General features: G+C 44.3%; 1 protein-coding gene across 1 annotated transcript in view; it reads left to right on the forward strand.

The window, feature by feature from the left end:
• The first annotated feature begins 17,711 nt into the window (after positions 1 to 17,711).
• TBX18 (T-box transcription factor 18) overlaps positions 17,712 to 23,006 on the forward strand; it is a 30,424-nt gene continuing 25,129 nt past the window's right edge. The window contains exons 1-3 of the mRNA XM_005552433.5: positions 17,712 to 18,416; positions 19,556 to 19,760; positions 21,954 to 22,055. Coding sequence (XP_005552490.2) covers positions 18,125 to 18,416; positions 19,556 to 19,760; positions 21,954 to 22,055 — 599 coding nt within the window. The 5' untranslated portion in view covers positions 17,712 to 18,124. The remainder of the gene's footprint in view (positions 18,417 to 19,555; positions 19,761 to 21,953; positions 22,056 to 23,006) is intronic.

The following is a 23,006-nucleotide window of genomic DNA, read 5'->3' on the forward strand; positions in this document are numbered from 1 at the left end:
TGAAGAGTCACAGCAGTTTGTCTGTGGATGTGGGGGTGTGGAGTGGGGAAAGGAGAAAGCAGAGAAGAGAGAATGAGATGAGGAAGTACAAGAGTAAGGCCTCTCCTTGCCTTTACTTTATGTGGCACTTTACCATCCTAAAGCACTTTAAAATGTATAGTCTCACCCAACCTGCACAGTCAGTTAATGAATTTGCCAGGGCCCACATTACACTCTTCATTTTTCATTTGAGGAAATGGAGGCTCATAAAAGTTAAAGAACTTACCCAAAGTCATACAGGTAGTGAGTGAAAGAATCTGTACCAGAAACAACCTCTCAATTCTTATAGTTTGCTTTGTCCTGACTCCTACTTGGGCACTTTTGGACATTTTTCCCTAAAAGAATATTAGCCACATATTTTTACCTACATTTTCTTTAGGTATTTTCATTGGTTTGCCTCTGACTATGCTTTCCTTGCTTTATTAGTAGAGTTAATTGATTTTTGATTTACCATACAGTTTACTTGGCTATAAACTCCTGAAGGCCAAGGCCACATCTTCTCCGTGGTCTGTACAGTTTGTAACATGTATCTCCTGTCACTCAGTGGATTTCCATTAAATTATTTTCTTTGGCTAGAGTCCTCCTTGGGTGTTTTCAATATGGCCAGTGAACATTAGCCAATTCAGCAATTTCTAAGATTTTGGAGGACTTTTAAGACTCCCATACAAGTTCAGAAAAAAGAATAATGTTAAGCTATTTTAAACAATAAATGCAATTTTTTTAAAAACAGACAACACAGATGTTTTTCTAGTCTCTTTGACCCAATACAGATTAGCTTGCAATGTCCATTGTCTCTCCTAGAATAGAAAGATTTCTAGTTTTCTTCTCTGCTGTACTTATCATCTGGAAAATGTGATGGTACTGGTGTTGAACCAACTATCCTAAATGGTATTACAATATACTGCTTGGTGAGAAGGTAAAATGCAAGACTGTAATGGAAAAAAAACTTAACAAGAACACTGTAACCACTTTAGAATTATAAAGCTCCTTCCACAGGGTAGTTGGGACACTAAAACTTCCATCAAAGCACATGAAAATAACATCAGTGGTCTGTTATCCTCTCATAAATTAACCAGAATTGAGCAAAGACATTAGAGCAATGTCAGCCCTTGTCAAACCAATAACAAGATTTGACATCTGTTAAATCATTAAAGATACAAATAAAGTGTTAACCAAGACAGAGTTTGAAGGATGAGTGCTGACAGCATGCATTAGGACTAAAAGTAAAAGACCAGAAAGGAGGTGATCAAATCCTGGATTTTGGAATATCACTACAGCTTGTCGGCAAAACTATCCCAAGTTTCAAGTCACTGGCAACTACTCTGGTAATAAAAAGACTATGGAAATATGTAATAGAATGGCTCTGGGGCTTTTAACACTGATATAGCAGGTACCACAATAAGTGGGTATCCTTTGGTTCTTCACATCCTCAACTTCCTGCGGGCACCTTGTTTCAATTCCATGAAATATAATTCTCCTTGACCTCAAAGAGAACTTTGGCCTTGAACCAGTTCCATAAGTGCAAAGCCAAATAATGGCCTACAGCACCCAACCTAGCTTTTACACCTGATTCAACAGTAGATTCCACTTTCTCTGTCATTTGAGTCCAGGGGCATACTGGCCTTAGTGTTTCTCCAGCACAGAAAAGAGAAAAGTTTCCCTTCAAAACTTACGACAGAAAGCTAGGGAGTCATCAAATTGTTTTATTCTCTTTTTCCTGGGCACAAAGACATGCTACATTTCTTCAGATTCTTCTGCAGGTACAATGGGCTTTGGGGATGATATCTTGCCAGTAGAATGTGAACAGAAGTCACAATGTCACTTCCAGGCTGAGGTAATTAAGAACAGGTGCACCTTCTCTATACTCTTTCCTCCCTTTCCACTGCAAACATGAAAGTCAAGTTCCAAATGGCATTGCTACAAAAAGGAGTTAACTTCTGGGTCCCTAAGTCACCAGTTGAAAGAAGGATGCACAGAAGAGCCACCTGATTCACTCAGGGCTCTTAAGTGAGAAGAAAACTATTGAGTTATTCCACAGTTATTCAGGGATTATGTTATATTGCAGTTAGCATTAATTTTGATGACTAATAAATAACTGCTAGAATGTTGATAGTTCCTAAAATAAATAATCCTAAGATTTTCAAGATAAATGTACCAAAAATGTACCATATAAAGATTTAGATGATACATGAATGGGAATAAACATATATCCAACTGAGCTCAAGGAAACCTAACTGGCCTGAAGGAGAACAGAGACCAGTCTCCATGTGTCAATACATGGGGACTCCTACAGCTACAAGGAGAGGTACAAAGGAAGTACTATTTCATATCACACCCCACCACACCCTTGGACCTGGCAGTCAAGGAAAGATCTTCAGCAAGAATAGCCAGAGTGCCTTAGCTCACTGAAAAGGACTTTCACTGCTGTGTGAGGATGGGGCTGGGAAGGGAGGAGAACCCAGAGCAGGAGGAAAAGGCAACAAAACTGGACCACTTTAGCAATGCCTCCAACATGCAAGATCCAAGCTTGTACCCAGGCTCAGCAATGGGAAATTGGGTTGACCATGGAGATGGCATCAGTAACAGAGGCAACAGCAAAGTTCAGCAACTTGGTGGCATTCAGCAGTAGCAGCAGAAGCTCTAGAAGCACCAATCTTCTAGGGAAAAAGTGTGTGAATTCTGGGCCAGCTGGCCTAGGCTGAGGCTCTGGGTTGCCTACCGCATAAAAGGCTGCTTGGGGGAACTTCAGTTTAAGGTGAGTATAAGGGCCTGGAGGAGGAGGAGGCAGGGCTGCAGTCCCAAAGACCTCACTGGTAGAAGCAGGAAAAAAAAAAAAAAAGGACTATAGGGATTTATTGTGTCCTTCTCTTAGCAGGATTACTCTAAAGATCTAAAGAGTAGTCTACCGGTTATTCTGGAATCCATTACAGAAGAGGAATCTAGAGGCATACCTTTCAAACAGAGTAGAGCTGTCTTCTCACTCCTTTTTTTTAAAATCTCCATTTTCCTTGGAGAGTTTTACAGAGTTGGCAAATATGGCCAAGAAAACCATGCCACAGGAATAGGCAGGCCTCTCTGTCTGCCCATACTGGGGACTAGGAAGACACAACTCAATACCCACTACCTATCTTCATCAGATGAGAAAAAATTTCCCCCCATGTGCCTTTCTCCTTTCTGCCATTATAAAGCCTGCTTCTTTTCTGCCACATTCTCTACATTAGCTAAGGGAAAGAGCTGAATAATTGCTCTAGACCATTCGGCCTGTACCTTCAAACAAAAATAACAAGCACAAGCATGACTGTATATACCTGGCTGACATGCAGACAAGACAGTAATACTTGACAGAGAAGGAACCTATGTGTACCAGTGCCCCCAAAGTCTAGCTGTCTCTGCCAAACAATGGAAGAGTGTTAGCTTGCTCTCTAACTATTTTTATTTTTTTGAAGCAGGGTCTTGCTCTGTCATGCAGGATGAAGTGCATTGGTGCAACCATGGTTCACTGCAGCCTCAACTTCCCGGGCTCAAGCGATCCTCCCATCTCAGCCTTCCGAGTAGTTGAAACTACAAATGCATGCCACCAAACCCAGCTATTTTTTGAAAAAACAGAGACAGGGTCTCACTAGGTAGCCCAGGCTGATCTCCAACTCCTGAGCTCAAGCAATCTTCCTGCCTCAGGCTCTCAAAGTGCCAGGATTGCAGATGAGAGCCACTGTGCCCAGACATTGCCCTCTTTTTACACCAAATTAGTGTATGTTATAAATAAAGGGTCAGATTTTATTCACTCAAAAGTACTTATTGAGCACAGTTGTGCAAAATACGGAGCTAGCTCTTTTGGAAACACTGATGTAGGCACCTGTCCTGAACTCATGGGGCTTATGCCTAACAGAGAAGATAAGAAATAGTTTGCAATCACTATAATACAAGATAGGAGTGCTATATCCATCAAAAGAGGAAGACAGAAAATGCCATGGCAGTTAATTCAGAGAAAGACGAAGTTACTCTCAGCTATAAAGTGGATTCAGGATCATAAAATGTTGGTGCTATGTGTCATCATTGGGATCATCTTGTCTAAATACTTCAAGTAGAAGCTCAGGATGTTGAGTAGTTACTCAAGTTCATAGAGCCAGTGATGGAGCCAACAAGCCTTGGGCACCCTCTTCTGACTCCAAGTCCTTGTCCTCCCTGCTGTCATGTGGCTTCTTGGCAGTTTAGTCATGGGGCTACATCAAGCTGAAACAAATTATCTGCTGTTCTAGATTTGGCCAATCAGTACATAAACATCATGAGGTTTCTGATCTTAGGGAGCTTACAATCTACTAGAATACATCAAACATGCACATACATTTCTCCATACTTTTCTAAGATACCATTAACCTTGGGAAATACAATATAGAGTCTTAGATACGTGGTATTGATATTTAATCTATTATCAATCCACAAGTTTTTGCAGGAAGAGAAGGGTAAGAGTTTAGTGGATGCTTAGCAGGTGAAAGAAGGGAAGACGGACGAGGACCAAAAACAGAAGACCTCTCTGGAGGCCAATTGTCTGGATCGTCTTAGGTGATGGATCCAGAACAGAAAACTTGTCTCCACAAAACCTAGCACCACTGCTGGGTCTCAGCAAGTACTCAGTTTAAAAGCACTACACAGGAAGTGGCAGGATGAGGAAGGATGCGGGGAAGAGAGTGTCACCATTTTTTAGGCTGCCCCAAATCCCCAGTACTTAATACTGTAAAAGAATATTGACTTTCTTTAGTGACATGCAAAACCTCCCACTCCAAAATAATATTCTTTACCTTCTTTTGGATATACTTACCTCCTTTTGGAACTAATTCATGCCATGACTTATCCCAATATTAAGGCAATTCAGTCAGCTGCCATCCCCACTGGTGACTAGCAGTGTGGCTGCTACAGAGAGCAGTCAGGGACTGGCCTCTCCTGTACTTGCTGATCTAATGCACATCTTACCAGCACTCACTTCTGTCTCCCAGAAACTGACTCCACTCTTTACTACAGACAAGCAGGGAAGGTGAGGGAGCTCAGAGATCTTGCTCATCTTACTGTACCGACAGGTCTTTGAGTTCAAATTTGGCATTATCCTTTGCTCTGAGGCCCAAAAGAAGAAGTACCCTTGAATGCTATGAAATTGTGAAAAAGGAGGAAGGAAACTAACATTTGTGGTACATTGATGACAATTAAAACAACAATAATAGCCTAACACTGATAAAAAGTTTCTGACATGTCAGGTTATAGAATAATCTCTCTTTCAGCTAATAGGATAGATTATCTCCATTTTAATAAAAAATATTGGGTCTCAGAGAGGGGGGGGGAGAGAGAGAGAGAGAAAGAGAGAGAGAGACTAAGTGCCTTGCCAAGCGTTACAGCGGAGCAGGAAGTTGGCACTCAATCCAGGTCTGTCTGATTCCAAAATTCAACAGCAAACTGCCTCTCTGTAGAGAAGCAGCTTTAATCTATATGTCACAAAGTAAAAATAGTCCAGGAAGAATAGCTGTGTGTGTTGAGGTGAGGCAGGGACAGTTGGTTTCCCAAATAGAGCAGCATGTTAAACATACTATTGCTACTGAAGCAAATATCATATCATCATCATCATCATCATCGTCATCATCTTAGGGAATATATTGCTTTCTGTGAGTAACTGATATGATTTCTTCTTGTCTTTTGATAGGGTCATGTTTTGCTTTTTACTTTTGCTGCTAGGAAGCTCTGAGACAAATTTGAAGTTCCTCTTTAACAACTATCTAGTATTTCTATGTATATCAGAGTTCTCATTTTCTTCTAATCTTGACTCTGGATTGTGATTTCAGTTTTACCTGGTTTTAATCTTTTACTCACCATTTACATATTTATTATATGTATTCTCCAGAGACTTCGCAAAACCTTAGTGGAATAAGGTAAGGTATGCATGACATTAAAAAGAAAAGTAATTTACCTGGGTAGGGCTTTCATCTGTAGCATCACACAGATTCTTTAATCCTTTGAATTATATTGCTAAAAAAATTCTGAAGAAAAATCAAGACACCATCTGGCTGCCTTTGGAAACACAGAGGTAATTCGGGTCTTTGATCTGTTCTGCACATGGATTGGGAGAGGGAGAAAGGACCAAATCTCCCTGACACAGACAATCGTTTGCTTTATTAAACAAGTGTCTTGTATTACATACAGAGAGTATGCATTATGTGGATGCACACAAAAAATATGATGAAAAGTAGATACTGAGCATACTGAGTACTTTGGGTTTTGAATCATTAACATCACAGCTGTTTCTAATAATTTTTCCCTAAATGCAAGCTTATTTCCACAACATGTACTAATGTAACTGTAACTGCCCCAAAATGTTTCATTTAGTAAAAAATGAAGTCTCAGAAATAACTATGCAACTGAGAGTCCGTAAGCACTTTAGATCACCACCCCTATATGCCTTTACTTTGCTTTTTTTTTTTTTTTTTCTTTTTTTTTTGGTCAGCTATCATTCTAGATGGGGGCAGTTTGAAACAGTTGATATACTTACAAACTTGTGAAATGTGCCTTTCTAAAAAAAAAAAAAAAGATGGGGCAAAAATAACTTCACTAATGAGAGAAGTCAAAGAAAGTTCTAGGTGGAGTGCCCTGGGATTTTAAATGGAAATGCAATGGAGGAGTTGCTCATTTATCAAACACTATATGGAGCGATGATAATGGTAACGGATCGTGGGAACTTGACTGGGAAATATCCCTTAGCTGACCAGGGCTTGGGGATACTTGGCATTTTTGTCAGTTGGTTCGTTTGTTCCATTAAAATTCTGAGGTTTAGACAAACCTCTTCATCATAAAATAAAATCTGGGGTTACCTCACACTCAAGCGCAAAGAACACTTACGTTAATATTCCTTTCAGGTCCCTCCTCCTAATTACCTTTTATTTTTAATTGTTTCCCTCCATCCATGTGGTTGCTAGCTTTTCCAAATGGCTTCATATTTTTGTAAACAGTTGGGAGACTTAGAGTCTATCTCGCGGAGGTTCGGCACGCAGAGGGCAGTGCCTTCTTTAGGTCGCTTCTGAGACGACCTCCCTCGAGTCCGCAGCACAGAGCAATCGACAGGGCTTCCCTTTCAGTCTGGGTTGCCATGGGCACAGCTCCTGCTCCGGCCCAGAGTGCCACAATCTCCCAGGGCTGCTGCCTTCAGCCAGGTGGAGGGGTCGGCGCGGCGCCAGGTACAGAGCTCCTCCGAGCCTGAGGCGGCGGGAGGTGCAGCGCTAGGTTGCGCCTCCCTAGGCGGGACGCCAGGCAGTGCGGCGGACAGTCCCCAGAGGGCGCCACGTGCTCACCCGCCCGCAGCCTGGGGAGTCCGGCGGAACCTAAATTGCCCATGAATCCCTTTCTGCGGGGTGGGGAGAGGGGGCGCAGGCCGGAGCCCGAATACCTCCCAACCCACCGCTAAATCTGGGCGGATTGTGAACAGCCACACAGCGGGATAGTTAAGTGTCTCTGCCCAAGCCCGGTCCTTCCCCCACCGGGATATATTATCCTGCCACCACCAGGCAGGCGGGCCGGGGATTATTATCCCCGTTGTAACGCAGAGGAGGTTATGGCCGGGACGCGGTCAGGGTCACGAAACAAAAACATGTGGACCCACGTCGCGAACTGAGGTCTGCCGGCCTACCCCGCCCCCGAATCCTATAGAGCCGGGCTGGCCGCCGGTCGGGGCGAGGCCGAGGCCCGAGCGTATTCGGGTTTACGTCTGCGGGGGAAGGCGGTGGGTGGTGTGGCTGGCGAAGTCGGTGAGGGACCGAAGACAGCCGGGCCCGGAGAGTCGGGCGCGGGCGCCGCTGAGGCTCGGAGCCGCAAGGAGGCCCAAGCTCCCCGGGACGCGGCCACTGGACCTTCACAGCCAAAGCGGCGTGCGCCCAACGTCAGAGCGCTACCGACGAGAAAGCCGGGGCCGCGCGCCCAGGAACTAGAGCTCCTCGCGGGGACTTTTAAGTTTTCACTCACTTGGCTCTGAACCTATTTTTAAAAAGCAACTCTTTATTCAAATATCTAGAAGACAATGACAGCTCCCTCTCCGCAACACCATTCCCACCCGAGCTGCCCGGGTATTCGACACCAACCGCCTGAGACGAATCCGCGGGCGCACGCACGTACGCCGCGCGCCGTCTCCCGGTTGGCCTCGCCTCCCAGGTTGCCGGTGCAGTGCGGGAGTGCAGTCCGGGACACCGTTTGCGCGGTGGTGCGGTCTTATAGGTTCCAGGGTTTTTGAGGCTTTTGGTGAGCATTACGAGTTCCCCTTGGAGGAGCCCGGCGCCTTGCGTGGCTAGTGGTGTGCGGTGGCCGTGACTGCGCGGCCGTGACTGCGCACCCTTCTCGGCCGGCGCTGGGAGGCGCAGGCGCGGCGCGGACGCCGGCACTAAGCTATAACCTTTGACGGGCTCTGAAACGCAGGGGGCTAAGAGGCCTGTTCAAGACAGCCGCCCCGGGAGATGATGTATTTATTCTTCGCACTTACTGTGCACTTAGCACCGAGAGGGCTGTACTTTGCACTTATCAACAGAAACCCGCGTTCCGCGGCCCCTGATTCCCCGTGGTCGCCGAGTGACGTGCTCCCGTCGCTGGCGCGGTTCTTGGGCCTGCGCTTTCCAACAGGTGGAGAGAGCTGGAGGCCACCGGTCGGACGAGCCCCGCTTAGGCTGACACCCACGCCTCGGGGGTTCGGGGGCGCGGCCGGCTAGGTCTTTCCCGGGAAGGGGGCGCGGGCTGGGCTGGAGCCGGGCTTCCGGAGCGGGGGCTTACACTGGAAAGTGAATGCGCAGGCGGCCTCAGAACTTCAAGAAGCCGCGCTGTAGAGCTTCCTAGGCGCCTTCTTTGATCTCTCTTAAAAAAGGTATCATTGTTAATCGCTGAGACGAATCTCCTTTTCTAGTGACTTAAGCAATCAGAGGGACGACTCTGGGATCCAGAGAAGTTGCGAATTGTTTCGCCTTCCTCAATGCTCCCCACCCAAGTTTGCCCACCAAGTCTTTTTTATTTTATACACATGCACACACAAACACCCCACTGGAGAATTCGCAGTGATGAATTGATTAGGAGGTCGCTCCTGAGTAGTCTTGCCTTTCTCTCCCAACACGCCCTTTCCCCAGATGACTCCGAACCCCTGGCGGAATCCGATTCCTGCTCGGGCTCCTGCGGCCAAGCCCCGCTTTCTCGGGCTGGGCGAACCTAGAGGCTGCTGAGTGCGCCTCGGAGCGCTCAGCTTCCCAACGCCACCGCGACGCTGATTTATGGTCCAGTCGCTCGCTTGAACCCCAACGCTTTGGCTGGGTTAATTTTTGTCGATTGTTCCTCATCACACTCAGATAGTTTGTAGCTTGAGACGGATTTTATTTATCACCCTGCACATGTGAAATACAGTCAGACATAAAAATAACTGACTCTGGAACCTGGCACAATATTGGAGCCGTCGGGGAATAATTTGGCTAACCGATTTGGACGTTTCACCTTCTAAACAGAAATGCAGCTCTCAGTCAAACTGTAAATCAGATTGTCTTCGGCAATGTAAAAAGAAGAAAAAAAAAGCACCAAAACCAGAAAGAACGAAAACTAAATGAAAGAAAACGCAGATATTGCCCAAAACAATATGAGCTTCAGAAACCCAGACTGGATTTTAATTTCAGGTGTGGAACTTCATCGGAAATATGAATTCCTTATTATTTTACCAGTGGGAACAGCCCCAGGGATTTTAGGGTGTCCCCGGAAACTGGACTTCTTTCTTTTTACTTTATTCAGAGTTTTGTTACTAAATAATATCAAGTAATAAATGCTACATAAAAATGAATAATCCCGAACTAAGCTTACTCTCGGGTGGAGTCAGGTTGGGGTCCCCTTACAAAGTTCTAATTATAAGTGGAAACAAGGGGACGTGGAATGGCCTGTACAGGGCCAGATAGGAGCTCAAGAAGCAACAAAAACTTGGAAAATAAAAATATCAGAAATTTCTGCAGCGCTCTCCTTGTTTCCACCTTTCCGTAGGCAGATGGAAAAGAAACTGATCGGTTTTTCTGCGCCTCATTTCGTCTCCCTCGTCTTTCTGGAAGTCCATAATATGAACCGCTCGATTCCTCACTGTCTCACAAGGACCCAGTGATCCAATGCCTGGCCATGGGGAGTACTGGGCAAGGCAGGAACTGGGAAAGAAGAGAAAACCAATACAGGCAGACCACTCGATTGATCGCAAAGGGAAAATTCAAAACACAACCAAATAAAACTTCTGCCTGGGTAGGGAACATCTGCTGTAATTTTGCATTATTCTCTCCGCAAATCCATTTCATTCTTCTACAACAAAGTGGAGACCAATCTTGCGTGTTTCCCTATGCCTCCACGATGGAAATCTAAAGATGGGTTCCTGGAAGTGAACTCACAGCGAACGTACCTGTAGGCACCTGCCTACTTTCAGGGTATTTATTTGTTTGAACCCATTTTTGACCGAGACCATTCAGATAACTTGCGTCAAACATTTCTCCAAATAAACTGAAACAAGAGAACTCTGAATCTTAAAATCTACAAAATTAAATGTATATTTAAAGATAACAGGGTGCTTCAGGTAGAAAATTAGAGCGATTATTTTTTAATCACTTTGAAGGTGAAGGGAGATGTCTTGGTAGTTGATAGTACTTGATATCCATTGATAATACTGAATACGTAGTATCACATTATTATTGCAATCAAAATGTGGTTTCAAACGTGTTAAATAATTAAATTGAATATTTTGATGGAAAAAAAAGTCAGCAAGTACTTGGAAGTTTTTCTCAAAAGCAAGTTTAATTGGTGTGTTTTTGACATTTGCATGGTCCAGATCTTAATCTGATGGTTTTAATATCAGCCCCAAGCTGACTTTGCTCAATTGATATATCTGCTTCTTTGTATAGGGAATTCAATAAATATAGCACGCCCTGCTGACGGGTACCTCCCGTGTTGTGTGTGAGTAATTCTTTGCCAATGGATGACCTGATGTCCTTTTCAGTATAACAAGCTGAGAAATAAAAGAAAAATATTTGCCACTTCACATATTTATTTGTTAGGGATTTTTTTCTTGATTTTAAAAAAAATACAACGATGAGTTCTTTATCTTAGAATCTCAGACCACGAATATCTCAAAAAACATATATTTCAAAAATTAAATCTACAGATGTAATACACACTGTGAACCCTATAAAATGCGTTTACAATGCTGACTTAAAGAAAGAAATTTATAACTTTCATATGTACCTTCCTTGTGCAATAGGCAACTGCCATATGTTTCCGACTTCCATAATTCAGTTTTCCTGGACATGTGTAGCAGGTAGTGAGTGCTTCTTAAAGTACATTTTATGTAATTTGAGAAGGAACCCGCACTGAAGACTAAAGGTGAACATTAAAAAGCACAAAGCTTTCTAGAAATGCTAGTTATTCTAAATTTACATCATCTGTTATGCATGGCCTGAGATAGTATTTTTTTTTTTTTCATTCCCTTTTCTTCATGTGACTGAATTTGATGTTTTGGTAGAGTTCCTCTCATTATGACTACTCTTTAGCCTTTTACTTGAAGATTCTCATTTGACTATTTCTGAAAATTCAGCTTGGAAATATATTCCAATATGATTATTGCATTTGAAATAAATTTTAAGAATTTTATATTGAAGTGGGAAAAATCCCTAAGCTCTTTCATTTTTTTATTTTTCTTAATTGTTTATGATACACTTTTTAAAGGACAGAAGAGTTTACACAATTTAAAGTGAAGACAAAACCAAAGCAAAAGTCATGCTGCAAAGTCATAACTTCTTGTCAAACTGTTGCTCGTGTGTTTAAATGCAGGGTTCATTCCTAATGCTAATACTATTTTTTAATTTTTCAATAGCTTATTTCTTTTTGCATAATTCCAGTGCTGGCTTTAAATTAATCCATTAAAAATCCTTTCATTCAGCTAAACTGAAATGCCTCATCTGTCAGTACAAAAATATGAATAAATTCCAGCCACGTTTTTCATTGTTTATACTTTCAGCAGATTATATGAATGTGCACAAAATTTCCACTGTTTAAGAACTGTCGGTATCTACAGATGTAAAATATGAGAACAGGACCTAATTTACAGCCAATTAGAGGGTGTAATAATTTTTATTAAAAGCAAAACACTAAATCTAGTGACCCTTAAATGGGGCCTAAACGGGGACATTTAGTTCCATTTTCAATTCATTTTATAAAACCAGCAGACTCAAGGTAACTTTTTGTCTATAAGGAAAGATAACATTAAATATTTAATTCAAAGAATAGGAAGCTGTGTATTTTCAAATATCAATTTAAACATGTTTTTATATAGCATAGACTATTAAAATGCTCATTATAACTAATTAGAGAATATTAGTTAGCTTCCCTATTCAATAGTTTGCTTTATGTCCAAATTGATCTGTTGCAATGTTGGTATTAGCAATGTCCAGCTAGGCATCTTCGAGTATTCATTTACATCTGGGTGTTAATTTCAGTACCTCCTTCAAGCCATCTTATATGTCACATATTAGTGATAGAGACAAGTGTGGCCTTCTTGAACATTTCTGTTACTGATCCCTCAACACTGTAGTGTTGTGGGAGGGGTGTGAGTCAATAAATGAGGGAGATAGGGTAGCGGTTTTTCACCCACGGGGTGAAAAAAAAATAATTGCAGTGTAGTTTGGAGGTAAAGCAGATACCGCTGGAGATAGGCCATGCATGAATACGGAAGCTTATTCTCGCAGAGGGTGAATTTTCTTCTGGACGCATTACAGATTCGTTACTTCCTCAATATCCCTCGACTTGGTGGACCAAAAGCCCCCTTCTCCCCTTCCTTTCTCCAAGTTGGAAAACTGGGTGTGTAGGGGTGGGGGGCGGTTGGAGGGAGAGAGGAATGAAGACAAGCTTACCCTGGGAGTATAGTCTTCATTCCACACTCCAGAAACCGCGCACCTCCCTGGAACCCCAATGAGAAATGATCATTGATTAAAAAAAAAAAAAAAAGCGCTCAAAGAGAAACTCCGCGGGCTCAGACCTGATTCTGATTCTTCTACCTGAGAACTGTGGAGTTCTTCCGTGAGCTGCATAGGTCCTTTGTAGAGGGCCTCAGTCTCAGCTAATCGGAATTGAGAAGGACGAATTGTTCAGGGTGAAGAATGGAAAACAGTCGCCAGCAAGTGGGTAGGCGATGTCGGCGTGTGCAAGTTAGCCACAGGAGTGAGCAGGGAGGAATTGCAGCTCCGGATCCCTTTCTTCACGGGGCCTGGGTTTGCAGCTGCAGCTGCAGACCCGGCAGAGAAATCCGCAAGAGTGCAGTCGTTGAGCCCTGGGACTACTGAATTTACTCCCATAGCCTTTATAAACTTGTACAAGTTAAAATATTTTCATTAACCCAGATCAGAAGGAGAGGCGAGAAGAGTATGTGCGAAGAGAAGAAAGAGTGGGAAAGAGTAGGGACGGGAATGGCAGAGAGGGGAAGCCCTAGCCCATTTGTGCGGCGCTGCCTGGTGACTCAGAACGGAGGCTGAAGTTCACGTCCCCAATTAGGCTATGGCTCCTTCCCAGATTAAACTATAGAGGAACGCAGCCAAATAAGTACCCCTCTTGGTGTTTGGATTTGGCCCTTGCCCACCCCTACTCTCCCTCCCATTTCTGCTTCTAGCTCACTTCATCTTTTACTAATAATAAACTTCTCTATGTGTGGCAAAGAAGTCTGGGTCCAGATTATTTGGAGACTCGGGGACCATTTGATGTGCCCTGAGATCAGGGGCAAAGAACAGACTCTTGTCTGAACAGAATCAGGGCTTACCTTATCAAGTCTGAGAAATCAAATATAGGGGTTAAATACAGCCAGTGTCAAGTGTAAAAGAAAAAAAATTCAGTCTTTCGAAAGAAAGAATGAAGACCAGACTCATAGAGCTTTAACATTTATAACTTAAAAAGAAACAATTGTTTATAAATAAAATGTAAGTATCTTATAAATCAGGTAAGATGAAATGGCAAACTATACACAACTGGCCATGTGTCAATGCTAGGTAAACAGGCTCCAGGCTAAAAAGCAGAGTGGAAGCCGACAGAATTTTTTTAAAAAACAAAACAAAACAAAACAAAAAACACTATTTCGGAACTGTCCAATTTTAAACTGCACCAAGAAAAATAAAGAAGAGACCGGATATGCTTTTTAAAAGTCCATCTCCTGGCCCTGCATGCCCCCTCCCACCAGTTAGTGTTGCAGGACATGGATTCCACCCTATACCATTGTCCCAGATCTGGGAGCTCAAGGATCTTTTGCCCTTCCCTCTCTCCCCAAGTCCCTGAGACTGATTCATTCTGACAATATTCTCCTCTGGCTGACTTTTATTTAATATAGAATCCGGTTGGTCTTGAGAGAGGCCTGACAGTTGATTTCAGTTTTGTTTCCTCAATGTAGCTCAATACTGGGAAAAGACATTTTATCTCCTAAAGCAACAGAAGACACACACTCTCAGGTATTTAGACCCCAACTGCCAACAGACGCATTTACACTTGAGCAGGTGCACACGCTCACGCACACATGCACACACAGACACGCGCACACGCGAGACTGGATATAGCCGAATTTTCCCGGGAGATTACGTGACCTGTCCCTGCTTTCTTTGCTCTCTTGACTTGCAAAGGGCGAGGGCCTGGCGCTTTCCTTGCAAGGGCGTGCCACGCTGTTGGTAAAAGGCCTTGCTAGGAGGAGGCTTTGCTGTGAACACTCTCAAGGCTGCTACTCCTCCCGTCAGTCAACTCGGAATGTCTTTCCCTCCCATGCCCAAGGAAGGTTCGACGCCCCTTCTCCAGAAGCCAAGGCCTGAGTGGGCTGCAGTCTGTGACACACTGCCCCTCGGGACCTGGGTTAGCTGGTCCTGCTCAATCCAGTAGCCTGAGCCGAACTTTACCCAAGTCGGAGGCGGCGGGGAGCAGCGGTGTGGCTCTACTGCTATGATTCTCCTTAGCCAGTACCAGGACTAGGGGGCAAACGCCTTGTCCTGTCTTCAGTGCCCTACTCGCACTTGAATTATTTCTAAGGGCCACATTCTAGAAACATCGTGGATGTCGACGAGGCCCTCCTTTCCAGCCTTTCGGCTGTGCGGACACCAGTCCCCAGGTGTCCGCCCCTTCTGGGGTCTGCTGCCAAGGGTGAAGGAGAAAAAAATAAAGAAATGGCAGAGGAAAAGAAGAGGGCGTGAGGCTGTATGATCCTGAGAGTGCCTTGCAGGCCTGTGTAGCCCTTTCTAAATCAGTTTGAGCTGCAGGACATATACAGGGAGAACTTCTTTGCGGAATAGGCTTTGCGTCAGCAAACAGCGTTTGTCCCTGGCAGTTTCTCCCGCTCCCCCTACCCTGGCCGCTGAGCCCCAGCAGGCCCGAGGGCTCCGACGACTCTACCCCTGGGCAGCAGCGTCTACGAGTCTCTAAAGCTGTAAGGACCACTCGGAGAAGCACCGGGTCGCTCCTTTCTTGGGGTCCCGGAGAGCCTGGGATTGGGGCGGGGCACCTTAGCTGAATGCAACTTTGGGCGTCTACTCCTGCTAAGTTAGCTCCTGTCTTGTCCCACTCCCACTCCTGGCCCAAACTCTCTAGGCGGCCTCTCAGCTCTCCCCGCCGGCGCCCGCCTTCCGCTAAGTTTCAGAAATGGAATTTGCGTTGCTTTTTAAGGATCTAATACCGGCCTAGGGTACCCCGGAGCTTGGAGACCCACCAGGGACGAGACAGCTCTAAACCGATCGCCAAGCCTTCATTTTGTAAATGCAAAACAGCTCCTCCCAATTAAGTTTGTTTCTCAGGCGTCTAGAGGACGCTTCCTCCGCAAGGATATTACAAAATCATTTTTGACCTCAAGGCTGCCAGGTTTGGCTGGGCGGCTTGCTCGTGCCTCTGCTCATCGCCTGCCAGGTTCCTGCCCCTGCTGTGGTGTCCGGCCTCCAGGGACCGCGCGTTCTCTTCTACAGTAAAAGGATCAATCTCAGTGGCGAATCTACCCCCAAATACTACTCTACTGAAAGCTTACAGAGAAATCAGAGATAAAAGGGCAGCCAACGGTTGCGGAGATTAAATTAAACAAGGGAGACGAGGGAGAGGAAAAACATCCTTTGTCATATATATATATATATATATATATATATATATATATATATATATGTCATATATATGACCAAGGATTATATACAGAGAGATGTCATATATATATGACAAAGGATTATATGTGTGTGTGTGTGTATATATATATATAGAGAGAGAGAGAGAAGAGCGAGAGACACAGACACGGAGTCTTGCTCTGTCGCCAGGCTGGAGTGCAGTGGCGCGATCTCGGCTAACTGAAACCTCCGCCTCCCGAATTAAAGCGATTCTCCTGCCTCAGCCTCCTGAGTAGCTGGGACTACAGGTGTGCACCACGACGCCCAGATAATTTTTGTATTTATTTATTTATTTACTTACTTATTTAGTAGAGACGGGATTTCACCCTATTGGCCAAGATGGTCTCAATCTCTTGACCTCGTGATCCGCCCGCCTCGGCCTCTCAAAGTGCTGGGAATACAGGCATGAGCCACTGCGCCCGGCCTGCCGTGTATTTTATACTAAAGATGGAGTAATGTGCATGTTTAATTTTATTCCACAAGAGATTTGCTCCATTTATACCAAACATATATATATGTTTTGTTAATCCTAACAAAAGTCGAGTGGAAACTACAAAATAAATTGTACATATATATGTTTGGTGTCATTTAATTAAAAATCACTGATTTTATTAAATTTGTTTTAAATATATCAGTGGACTCCTTAAAAGCCTGAAGTAACAATGATAAATTGTCAAAAGTAGGACAAATACAAAGTTAGTTAAATCACAGAGAAGTTTTTCAAATGGGGAATTTTATTGCGTCTTTATACTTATTTCATTTTGCGAAGTTTTAAGGGGTTTTAAAGTTGTCCATATCGTTAAAGACATACAGAATGAAAATCTCATGACCTACGTTTTAAAATAACTACCACTCTTTGAAAGAAAAGCGGGGCTGCGGAAAGGGCGCGCTTTTTCTGACATTTACATGAGGGACTGAGAGTTAACGTAACATTTTACACTCCTAAAGAATTTACATATTTCTTAACCTGGTATCCCCCAAGAAAAAAAATCACGGAGTAAAATTTAAATAAGCCTAAGCCATATCTGGCGCAGATTGAGTGCTGCCAAAAGCAGGAACGTTTAAATGAGGAAGGAGGGGCCTGCGAATTCTTCCCAGCTTCCCCATATTCTGAGTTGTAGCAACATTAAGTGACACGGAAGTGGGACGGCAATTACGGAACCTTGAAAGATTCTTGATATAATAACTTGTTGAACGTCTAGTTTAAAGCCGGGAGCTTCCGCCTTTCCAGGTCCTGGTGAGGAAAACTGGAGACTACGGGGCTGGACTCAGCTATGGACGTCAGAGAGACAGATCGAGTTCAGCGCGCGTGGGGCTGGCACATCCAAGCCAGACGGCGGCGCTTTTCACTCCTGGTTTTTCGCTACCTTGTAAGGAAGTGGGCGCGGGCTGCGAGGAGTCGGCGCCTCCCGATTGGCCGGCCGTCTGAGTGATGGACAGGGTCCCGGGCTCCGCCCCCGCCGCTTTATTGACACTAATGAGCAAGTTCTTCCCACCGCTCTCCTGCCTGGAAGTGCTGACAGATCAAGGCAACAAATTTCAATTACAATCCCTAATTTGTGTCCACAGAGTGTTTTTTACCCATGTTAGTCCTCTCTGGCGCATCAGTTGAGGCAGACCTCGGAGCAGCAGGAGGAGGTGGAAGGGGTGGGAGCAAAGGAGTGCATCAGTGAGAGAGCACGCGAGAGACCCAGGGAAGGAGACTTGGCCGGCGCGTCGCCGGTTCCTCGGATCCCAACACAAGCGAGAAAGAGGAAACGCCAAATCTGTTTTTTGCCCGCGGTGGGGAAGGGGGCAGATCTCGGGAGGCCCCGAGAGCCTATTAGTTTTTGGTAGGGGAAGAGCGAGAGCGCGCGTGTGCCCGCGTGAGTGTATATGAGAGAGGGGCGGGCGGGCGCGGGGCGGGGGGGATGGCCGAGAAGCGAAGGGGCTCGCCGTGCAGCATGCTAAGCCTCAAGGCGCACGCTTTCTCCGTGGAGGCGCTGATCGGCGCCGAGAAGCAGCAACAGCTTCAGAAGAAGCGGCGAAAACTGGGCGCCGAAGAGGCGGCGGGGGCCGTGGACGACGGAGGCTGCAGCCGCGGCGGCGGCGCGGGCGAAAAGGGCCCTTCTGAGGGAGACGAAGGCACTGCGCTCCCGCCGCCGGCTGGGGCGGCGTCTGGGCCGGCTCGGAGTGGCGCAGACCTGGAGCGCGGAGCCGCGGGTGAGTGGGCCCCTTTCTGCCTAACTTCTCTCCGGCGCTAACCTGAACTTCTGCGAGTCTGTGGGTGTGCGTGTGCGCCGCGTCCCTACGTGGCCAAGGCCACTCAGCCGCGAGCGCATTGGCCGTGTCAGGCGCAAAGCTCGCCGAGCAACCTGGTCACCCTCCAGACAGTTAAGATGCTGCTTCCAGCTTTGCCTCGCGGGCGGCCGCCGCCCACTCGGCGACCCGCGCCTTCGGCCGCGGCTGTTTGCGGCGTCTGGCGGTGCAGCTCTGTGTGCTTCCTGCGTCTGCCTCCCTTGGGGTTCCAGCCAATGGGTGCTCTTTTTTCTTTCCTAACTTTTAAAAGCACAGGGCGGGGAGGAGGGGAGCGACGGCATACCCCACCCCGAAACCGGAACGAATGCCCTAAACCGTTTGTGCAAACCAGGAAGAGGGCGGCGTATTTGGAAACTTGGTTTCCCGGAGGGTAGTTGAGCGGTTCCCTTCCCTTCTCTTGATTTCTCTGCCAAGGCCGACGGCGACCGCGGGCTTGCTTTTCACACGTTCTCTGCTGGGCTGGAAGCGCAGGGCGGCCGGGAGTTTGGCGAAAGCGGGGTCTGCAGAGCCTTTTAGAAGATGCCTCCGGCCCGGCGCAAAACGAGGCCCAAAACGAGGCGCCGCAGACGCCTATGGCTTAAGGAGGCCCAGTCTCTTGGGACCAGAGTCCGGGCGCTTTTGCTGCGTGCGCTTAGAGGCGCAGGTTACATCGGAGTTTGCACTGGGGACTCTGGACTCGGGAGCTCCTCTGACTCCGTCGGGCAAGCGTCCCAGACCCCGGCGGCGGCGTGAAACCTTTTCTGCTGGGGCCTTGACCCTGCGGAGGCCCAGCGGGTGGGATGGACGCTGCCCGCGCGCCTCTCCCAGGCTCAGGACTCTCGGGGACCAAACAGGCCACACTGGAGCCCCGAATGCGCCCCTTCGACAGGCACAGCGTGGGTGTCTATCGACTGGCTTGTTCTTTAGGAGGATCCGATGGCACCAAAGCTTCACCTTTTCTCCCGGTCATTTTCCCCTTCTCAGCCACTTGGTGGGCCCGTCTCAGCGGCTGCCTTCCCCTCAGTTTCCCTCACCGGTACCCTCTCTCTTCCTTTGCTGTCCAGGCGGCTGTGAGGACGGCTTCCAGCAGGGAGCTTCCCCTCTGGCGTCACCGGGAGGCTCCCCGAAGGGGTCCCCGGCGCCCTCCCTGGCCCGGCCCGGGACCCCTCTGCCCTCGCCGCAGGCCCCGCGGGTGGATCTGCAGGGAGCCGAGCTTTGGAAGCGCTTTCATGAGATAGGCACTGAGATGATCATCACCAAGGCCGGCAGGTAAAGGGCAAACTGGCGTGGACGCCTCTCCCCACTCCAGACCCTGTCTTCAGCCACCTCTAGCTCAGTCAGGAAGAAGGGACTGCAGCTCCGCAGGGGTTCTGGTTAGCGTTTTCGGTCAAACGGGATAAGGCCCCAGACCGTGGTTCACTTTGGAGGCTAGCTTTGGCTACCCACCACGAGTGCAGTCGGTGCACAGTCCAACTGCTCTCTGGTTGAATGCCAGGAAGAAAATTACTGTCGCCGCTGATGCCACAGCTGTCGCGGTTGATGTTCTGGGTTCAGGGTGGTTATAAATTTGAGGTCGTATTTACCCTTGTCCAGGTATTTATTTAGGCTCTAGTTGTCAGTTCTGGAACTAGGAAACAAATTCTTTTTTGTTTTTCCTTTTCTCTTTTATTTTTAAACAGCAGTTTACTCCAGTAAACTATGATTTGCTTTTTCAGATTTGAAACTCCCAGGCAGATTGGTTCTTTATCAGAAGATATCCTGGCAATTTGATAACATGATCTGTCCTGCTATTTCATATTAGACTAGGAGGAAAAGTCACTGGACTCACCCACAATACATGTTTAATTATGTATAGGTGCAAGAATAATTACCCTGATTTTTAAAAAGCATCCTGTTTATGGAGTAGCTGGTTATTTTATTTTATTTATTTTTTGTCCTAAATGGAATCCAACACAGCCTGAATTTGCTAAGGAATACTTACATTTTTTTTTAAATAAAAACTTACATCGGTTTTTTAAAAAGTGTGAAATTCGCCCATCCATTGGTTAGTAAAATAAATGGATTTGTTGGGCAGATCATATTAATTTAAGGTAGGTACATGAATATTTGCATTTTAAGTTTTCAGTTTATTTAGTGCAATGAAATCTATGAATAATAAGCTTCCTTAAACGGAACTTTAAAAAGCACACACAACTCTTTCAGGGAGTACACATGGTAAAAACCTGGATAGCATAAAAAGTATCCAAACTTATTAGAAATTACAAAAAAAACCATATTTTATTGAATCCATATGCTACCTTCTACATTTTCACAGAGCTTTTATTAATGATCCAAATTCAGTCTTCACCAACACAAAGCAATAGTTGTCTTATAAAGGATGTAGTTAAAGACCTTTACTCTTTATCTTACAGGTGCACTGAAATAACACTAAAACAGCCAGCGTATTAAATTGTTCTCATACCTAGTTAGGAGTAATAGACTTTATTTTTTTCTGGAAGTAGTCTTTCATGGTTGTTATAGAAAAAAATTTGGTAAATAATTACTAAAATTTCTGTTAAAAGGTTAAATTAACAAAAATTAGATTTCCTTGGAAGGGACTTAAATGTAAATCATTAGATGATTTAAAAAAAATCAAACTGCTATATTTGTTTCTTATATACATTAATTTACTGTTGTATTCTTTGCTGCTGTGCCTTTTTAAACCGATGGGTGCATTTACGCTAGCATCTCCTTTGATATACATCTTTGGGAAGCCAGGATAAATGCAAATTTTCATCTGTTTTAATTAGCAAAGTTTTGAGTAAATGTGGTTAAGTAAGAAAACATTTTCATGGTATGGCGGGGGAAGAAATGATTTGGTAAATATACATTGTGTTTAGTTTCTGCTTTCAATAAAGAAGTTTTACTATACCTTTCAAATTTAAAGCAACTTTTGCACTTCACCTTTACCATGCTGCAGACAGGAAGTCCTGTCTCAATAAAGAACATATTGTTTGGTTATAGCATGGCACATTGGCTCCTTGTGGTTTTTTATAACCCTTTAAAAATTTCACATTATAATGTATTTTATCACTTTCAGAGATCCAAATTTTGTATTTCTACCATTTGTTACATTTTATTAGTTGTATTACTAAAGTAAATATGCTTATTGATTTTGTTTAAAAAATAAGATGCTTTCTTTTGCGCCATTACTCCCTCAGTGTAAAATTCTTTTACTTTTAGCTATACTGACATTTCAGTAAACACAGAACACATGTACACAGGGCGTAACAAATTACATTTAAAAATATCAGTTTTGATATGTTCTATGTCCCCACTCCTTGAATTACATTGGCAAAGTGAATACTATAAATTTATCCATATTAAAAATAGAGATCCAAGAGGTTTCTTTGCTTGTTCAGTCACCATCCTTAGTCACAACCAGAAACCCCAAACCCTCTTTCTCTTCGCCTTTTTAAATAGGCGCATGTTTCCAGCAATGAGAGTGAAGATCTCTGGATTAGATCCTCACCAGCAATATTACATTGCCATGGATATTGTACCAGTGGACAACAAAAGATACAGGTACAGTGATTAGATACTGAACTATAAAAAAAAAAAAAACACAAAACACTAGGATTTTGCAGACTAGTGCCTGTTTGATCTGTGAGGACTGTGATCTTTGTTTCCAGAAGTCTGTAGAATTTCCAGATCCGTACTTTAACGCCCATGGGTGCCAGCGGCCCAGATGGTGCCTTTTCTTGCAGCAAATGTGGAAACTTAATTTTTGTTTTGTTTTTAGTAGACACAGAAATGTTTTCAAATATTGAGAACTTCTAAAAGGGGATAATTTGGTGTTGCTAAACTAAATGTGTCTTTTACATTGACTTACATTTCAATGCGAATTTTGAGAGGAAATGTTATGTAATGTTTACAGATATAAATTAAATGGAAAGTCATAATTTCTTCGTGATCTTTTTGTCATGTAAATTTCCTTTATCTTGTTACATACAAAACCATCAATGTTTGTAGACTGTTTTTTAATTTCAGAAAATTATTTAAGGTTTTCTACAAGTAAGAAAAATAAAAATCATATAATTTATTGTGATATTAGGACATCACTAAACTAGTAAAAAATTTTTTCCTTTCTGTTGTTTTTTTGGTTTGTGTTATAGTAACTTTTAAAAACTTTTAATATTTGGATTTTGAAAGGGAACGTATTTATGTAAAGATCAAGTAAATTTTGAAAATATACACGTTCTTCAGTTTCAAACCAGTCTTTTCTCTTTTTTTTTTTTCCTGCAAGAAAACAAATTAGCAATTTTCAGTGACAATGCTTTATATTTTTCTGAAGCATTAAACACATTAACATTTAAATAAGGACGTTTTGTGTGTTTGGAAGATTAGAAGATACTGTTTTAAATTTTGCTTGTCTTCATTTCTCACTTTTTGTTGTTGTTGTATGGGACAGAGCTTTTAATATGTTTTTAAACAAAATCAGATTTGGTTTTTATCACTTCAGCAATTTAAGGAATT

The sequence above is a fragment of the Macaca fascicularis genome, chromosome 4 (assembly GCF_037993035.2).
Source record: "Macaca fascicularis isolate 582-1 chromosome 4, T2T-MFA8v1.1".
In the NCBI taxonomy this organism is placed as follows: domain Eukaryota; kingdom Metazoa; phylum Chordata; class Mammalia; order Primates; family Cercopithecidae; genus Macaca; species Macaca fascicularis.